Below are 6792 nucleotides of genomic sequence, written 5' to 3' on the forward strand. Positions count from 1 at the left end.
GCTGTACTGTTGATCGCGTGTTACCAAGTCGCACAGTGCAGCCGCTGGCGCCACTCATGCCACGCGCATCAGTCTGCTACGCCAGTTAGACACGACAGCTCGGCAACAGAGTATCATAATGCCTACGCAGTAGACCCAACAGTCTACGCCGCAACCTACACAGCCTCAACAGGCACCTCGCCGATAGAACAAGAGAAGACTCCCTTCGGTCAGAGAGTCTACAATGCGATAAAGTGTATCCGGGAAGAGATTCTCAACCACTATAGCACAATTAGTGTCTTTTTAGTATACTATACATCCTTGTTGGGCCCACCTATCGGGGTCCAATGTCTGTGTACGCGTCCTCCTTGAGGTATAAAAGGGGGACGCCCGCTAGAGAAGAACAAAAGTCTAAAAAGGACTTAGAGGCAGAGGATAGACTCATCCACAGACACAAGAGCAATACAACTCTCAGTGGACGTAGGGAATTATGCTCCGGCGGCTCGAACCACTCTAAATCCCCGAGTGTTCTTGTGTTCTTGCTTCATAAGTAGATCTGACGATTCGCTTGCGCTTCCCCGAGTAACCACCCTCTGGGATTAGGCGGGTGCACTACGCCACCCCGGCTGTGGCCCTCCTCCTAGAGCCACGACAGACGAGTTCTGTAGAGTTTAGCAGCATCGGTTTAACCGACACACGGTCACCGATTAAACTGACGGGTGCATCAGTGCATTGGATGGTGCAGTGCTGAGTCAACTGAAGAAATTCAAGAGGCACCGGTTAAATCGACGGTCAAGAAAGAAGCGTCGGTGCATTGACCTTGTTATCGTTCAGAGAGCATGTCAATTGGTCTGAAGCCAAGTCTTCATCACCGGTTAAACTGATGGAGCGTCGGTACATTGCGTCAGTGCAATGACATCAGCATACGAAGACAATTGCAACGGCTATCAGGCAGACCTAGTGTGACCGGTTAAACCGGTACCATGAGGTCGGTTAAATCGACGGTCACCACATCTGCGTGGCAGCGCGTCAGAAGCCCAACGACTACTTCAAAACACAGTGAGACTAGTTGAACCGATGGTACCATAACAATTAAACCGATGCCAACACAGAAAAGGACCCAACGGCTACAAACGGATATGTTGAGTTTGTGGGCTATATATATATGCCATCCTCCCGCTATTTCAGAGTTGCTGAAGTCCAAGTGAAGTCCTAAACACATTGAGGAAGTTATCCAAGCCATCCAAGTGCTTAGTGATCAAATCCTTAGTCCTTAGCACACCTTTGAAATTGTTAGTGCTAGATTAGCTCTTAAGTGAGTGAGAGAGTAAGGTGTTGTGCCTTGTGTGCTGGTTCTAGAGTGAACCACAAGTGTATATCGGTCTGCCGGCCATCCTTGGAGTCTTGGTGGCTCGCCGGCTAGTCTTCGACCCTCCGGCTTGGTGTGGAGCGGCGTCGACGAACTTGTGCGGGGGACGTGGAGGCCCCCCATCCTTTGTAGAGAAGCTTCTTAGTGGAAATGGGGCCAAGGTGACCGGGAACTTGGCACAAGCCTTGGTGGCGTTGACTTAGTGGCATGTCAAGATGTCCCTAGAAGAGACTTGGTGACCGAGAAGCGATACTCTTGATTGAGTGCTTCAACAACGTGAAGTAGGGGTGACTCAGTGTCTAATCGAACCACGGGATAAATTCTCGTATCGAGAGTTTGCTTCCTCTCATCCCCTCTTTACGTTTCCGTATTTCATACTTACAATATTTGTGTGCCTTTACTTTCATATAGTATCTTGATAGGATTGGGTATAGGTTGCAAAATTCTTTTGTGATGAGAGTTTTACACTAGTTGAACCGTAGTTGTATATTTAGATAGCATATTTTAGTTTAATTTTTGTGCAAATTAGTTGGAGACATAGGTTAAAATTTTAAGTTGTCTAATTCACCTCCTCCTCCTCTAAGACTACGTGCACCTGATTCCTTTCACTTAATGAAGTGGCAGGGAGCAGACGGCTGATTTGTGATTCCAATCATTCCTTTGCTGGATTTCTGGCCACTCGACGGTGAGTTGGGGGAGATTTGACTTTCTTCAAGATCGCGATTCTTATGCTTACCCTTCGCGGTTTCTTGTGTTTCAGATCGGTTCTCACGTTTCTCTGAATCGGCGACGAGGGACGAGCTTCTACTCCGCTGCCAGCCAGTAGTTGGACGGCCTGATCTGCCAGCTTCCACACTTTCCTCCTAATCGACGGGATCTATTGCTCGGAAACCGCTTGGGGAAGAACCGGTGAGCCTAGCTCGGAATTAAAAATACTGTTCTTGCCTTGCAATTATAGCCGCAATTTAATTTCCTGCTTCCTATATATGCAAAGTTCAGAACACATATACCACCATTTGCTCCGACTATCCTGCTGAGGGAGGATTGAGGAAGCTTGCCGAGAGATGGAAACTATGGTGGCCAGTGTCTTCAAGGGGGTGTTGAGCCCCCTCCTAGCCAATCTGACCACGCTGACGGGGGACGAGTTCAAGAAGCTCAAAGGGGTCAGGAAGCAAGCGTCGTTCCTCAACCATGAGCTCAGCAACATGAATGCTTTCCTCGAGACCCTGGATCTTGCGCAGAGGTGTTCGGCCGAAGTCAATCCTTGCGCCGCGGGCTCGACGTGTGCGCGGAGGAGCGCGACTGGCTACGGGCAGCGGCACAGGAGATTTGCGCCTGGGTCCTAGGTGCTCCGCCGTCTGGTCCTCTACGAGACGATCTGCAGAAGGTCCCAGGGGAGCTGACCGCGCTGACGGCTCTAGCAGCTTATCACGGTGCTTCGTCCACGCTGAGAGCCGTGGTGTCGTGCCATCCGGAGCTGGACTTGGGGAGCCTTTGCGGCGAGTCCTCTATCGGGCGAGCGTACGATGATGCCCTCGTGCTGGCGAGAAAGCTGGAACGCATTGCCGCTACGATAGCTCAAGGCCTGCCCTTTGTGGCGGTGAGGGACGTTCGCCGTGTAGAGCGGGAGCTGGAGGTAGATGCTGGTGCTGCTGGAGCCAGGGCGAGCGCGTCGTCGGCTGCCGGGCTGGTTGCTCCTTCCTCAGGCATGGATCCGACGGTGCACAAATAAACAACTTGTGTTAGTTTCTGATTTGTGTGGGGCAAAGATTAAAGGAAAAGACAACTCGCATCTTTGAGCTAAGCAACTTTTGTTTTTCCGAATGTGTTCCATTGTTTGCGTGTTCTAATTGCTCGTGAATGTTTCTTTCGAAACAGCGTGCTGATCGTAGGTTGCAATGTGTAGCACGGGGCTGGCCCAGAGGTGTCAGTCGCTAGTTCACCGTAGACCGTTACACGGATTCGATTGATTGGGTAGTTTGGGAGAGACATTTGAGCAGAGTAGAAACGCAACACAGCAGAAAAAAGTTTTTGCATTAAGTGATGAGTGGAGTGGTGCGAGCGTGTTTCGCAGTCCATCCCTGTGGGGCCCCCGAGCGCCTTGGTCTGAGAGAATTCAGATCAAGGGGCTAAAGAGGTAGAATTTGCGAGACGTGGACACGTCGAATACTATGGTCTGGCCCCCCGAGTGCCTCGAGCCAAGATAGCTTGGGTCGAGGTGCTGGAAGCAGCGTAAGTGTGAATCGTAAAGAAAAATGACAGGTCAAAGACCGTGGTCTGGCCCCCGAGTGCCCCGAGTCAAGAAAGCTTGGGTCGAGGTACTGGAAGCGTCGTTTGTGCAAGCCACAATAGAAAAAAGACATGTCAAAGACCGTGGTCTGGCCCCCGAGCGCCCCGAACAAAGAAAACTTGGGTTGGGGTGCTGGAACCGCCGTTTGTGCAGGTCGCAAAAGAAAAAAGATAGGTCATAGACCGTGGTCTTGCCCCCGAGCGCTCCGGGCTGAGTGTGGTTGGGTCGGGGCGCTGGAGAGAGCCGGTGTGCTGCACGTGAAAGAAAAAAGGACAGGTGTCTGGCCCCCGAGCACTCCGGGCCGAGCATGGTCGGGTCGGGGCGCTGGGGATAGCCGGTGTGCGTTCCTATGGAAAGAAATGACGTAATTGCTCGATATTCCAAGTATTGGTCAGAGTGTTACCACTAGAGTATTTCAATCTGTAGGTGCCGGGGCGTATTACTTCCGCGATCGTGTAAAGTCCCTCCCATGGCGGCCAGAGCTTGTGTTTGTCCTTTGTTGATAGTACGCAGCGCAGCACCAGGTCCCCGACTTGCAGTGTCCTTTCTCGTATCCTTCTCTCGTGATGCCTGCGCAAAGTTTGTTGATAGCGGGCTGAACGATTTAGGGTTGTTAGTTGGGCTTCTTCTAGTAAATCCATGGCATCCCTTTGGGCTTCAGCTGCCGAGCCCAAGTCAAAAGCCTTGACTCTGGGTGCACCGTAGTCCAGGTTGGAAGGGAGCACTACCTCGGATCCGTATATTAGGAAGAACGGGGTCAACCCCGTGGAGTGATTGGGAGTGGTGCGCAAGCTCCAGAGTACAGCTGGTAGTTCCTCGAACCGACGGGCGGCGAATTTCTTGAGCTGGTAAAAAATTCACGGTTTGACTCCTTGCAGGATTAAGCCGTTTGCTCTTTCCACTTGACCATTTGTGCGCGGGTGTCCGACCAGGCCCAGTCGATTCGGATCCCGTATCCTTCTGCAATGTCTTGAAAGAATTTGCCCGTGAAGTTTCTTCCATTGTCGGTGATGATGGAATTCGGCACACCGAATCGGTAGACGATGTCAAGGAAAAATTTAACGGCTTCCTTTGAGTCGATCGTGGCGATTGGTTTGGACTCTATCCATTTGGTGAATTTGTCTACCGCAACAAGTAGGTCAGTGAATCCTCCCGGCACCTTCTGCTGTGGTCTGACCATATCCAGACCTCACACCGCGAATGGCCACATGATGGATTGTTTGCAGGGCCTGAGCCGGCAGGTGTGTTTGTTTGGCGTAGAACTGGCAGCCCTTGCATGCGCGGACGATTTCTTCCGCGTTGCGTAGGGTTGTAGACCAGTAAAAGCCCTGTCGGAAGGCTTTTCTGACCAAGGATCGTGGTGCTGCATGGTGTCTGCAAATCCCCGAGTGTATCTCAAGAAGGAGCTCCCTGCCCTGGGCAATGGAGATGCACTTCATGAGAACACCCGTTTTTGATGGACTGCACTTGTAAAGTTTGCTATCAATTACGGCGAATGTTTTTGCACGCCTTGCAATTTGGCGAGCTGCATTCTGGTCATCAGGGAGGACTTCCCTGAGGAGGTATGATAGCAGGTCCGCTCTCCAATCCACATTGTCTGCCTGGTCGGGGTTAGGCTGGTCGCGGGGTGGGTCGGTTGGGGCGAGCTCTGCTTTTCCTATAGGGGTCTTGTTCACTAACGGCGGCTTCTCTCGCATTGACAGTGTGTTCAAATCGCTGGGGACCAGCTTGCGCTCGGCGGCCATTTTTGCGAGGGCGTCGGCGTCGGAGTTGTCCTTTCGCGAGATGTGATGGAGCTCTAAGCCCCAAAATTTTCCTTCCAGCTTTCGGACCTCCTAGCAGTACACATCCATGAGAGGGCTCTCGCAATTGGAGTCCTTCATGACCTGGTCGACCACCAGTTTCGAGTCGCCGTATACATAGAGGCGGGTCGCTCCGAGGTCGACCTCAATCCGGAGCCCGTTGACCAGCGCTTCATACTCGGCAACATTGTTGGATGCAGGGAAGTGGATGCGATCCACATACTGGAATTTTTCTCCTTCCGGGGAGACCAGTACCACCCCGGCCCCCGCGCCGGGTCCCATGACTGACCCGTCAAAATAAAGGGTCCAGTACTCGTGTGCGATTTCTGAGGTTGGGGATTGGGCCTCGGTCCATTCGGCGATGAAATCGGCCAGGGCCTGAGACTTTATCGCCGTGCGTGGCACGAATTTGATGTCATAACCCATGAGTTTGACTGCCCATTTGGAGATTCGTCCCACTGCGTCACGGTTGCGGACTATCTCGCCGAGTGGGAACGTGGTGACGACTAACACTTCGTGTTCAGTGAAATAATGCTGCAACTTTTTGGTCGCCATGACGACCGCGTAAAGGAGTTTGTGTCTGAGGGTAATGTGACTTTGTGTCAGTTAGCACCTCACTGACAAAGTACAGGGGGAGTTGAACTTTCAGCGTGTGCCCCGGTTCCTCCCTTTCTACTACTAAGGCAGCGCTGACCACGTGGTTAGTGGCGGCCAAGTAGAGCAGGGGGGGGGGTTCTCGGGGATTTGGCGCGACAAGCACCGGAGCGGAAGACAGAAGGGCTTTTAGCCTATCGAGGGCCGTCTGTGCCTCCTCTGTCCAGACAAAGGTGTTCGACTTCTTGAAGAATTTGTACAGTGGCAGTCCTCGCTCGCCTAGTCGGGCGATGAACATTGTAAGAGCCGCTAGGCATCCGGTTAGCCTTTGCATGCCCTTAACGCCGTGGATGGGGCCCATGTTGGTGATGGCCGTGATCTTGTCATGGTTGGCTTCGATGTCGCGCTCGGACACCATGTATCCTAGGAGTTTGCCTTTTGGGACCCCGAACATGCACTTCTCTGGATTCAACTTGATGTTGAACCTTCTGAGGTTAGCGAAAGTGGAGGTTAGGGTGCCGACCAGGTCATCCGCGCGTGGGGTCTTGACAACTATGTTGTCATTGTAGACCGCGACCGTTAGCCGAGGCAGCTCTGCTCGGTCGGGGACCACCGGCGGGTTGATCTGGTCAGAAAAGCAGGCCTGCATGCAACGCTAGTATGTTGCACATGCGTTTTTGAGCCCGAACGGCATGGTAACATAACAGTATGAGCCGAACGGAGTGATGAAAGATGTCGTGAGCTGGTCGGATTCTTTC

At 52.4% G+C, this 6792-nt stretch overlaps 1 protein-coding gene across 1 annotated transcript; it reads right to left on the bottom strand.

Annotated features, from left to right (window-relative positions):
* Positions 1-4777: 4777 nt before the first annotated feature.
* On the bottom strand, positions 4778-5383 carry LOC120701990. The gene has a single exon (XM_039985773.1). It carries the CDS (start codon positions 5381-5383, stop codon positions 4778-4780), a length of 606 nt encoding a protein of 201 aa, XP_039841707.1.
* Between the last annotated feature and the right edge of the window lie 1409 nt (positions 5384-6792).

This window comes from Panicum virgatum, chromosome 4K, assembly GCF_016808335.1.
Source record: "Panicum virgatum strain AP13 chromosome 4K, P.virgatum_v5, whole genome shotgun sequence".
Classification (NCBI taxonomy): Eukaryota; Viridiplantae; Streptophyta; class Magnoliopsida; order Poales; family Poaceae; genus Panicum; species Panicum virgatum.

Bases quoted from the DNA above. Each gene is read 5' to 3' on its own strand.
- LOC120701990 (XM_039985773.1), bottom strand. From the start codon at position 5,383: ATGGCCGCCGAGCGCAAGCTGGTCCCCAGCGATTTGAACACACTGTCA.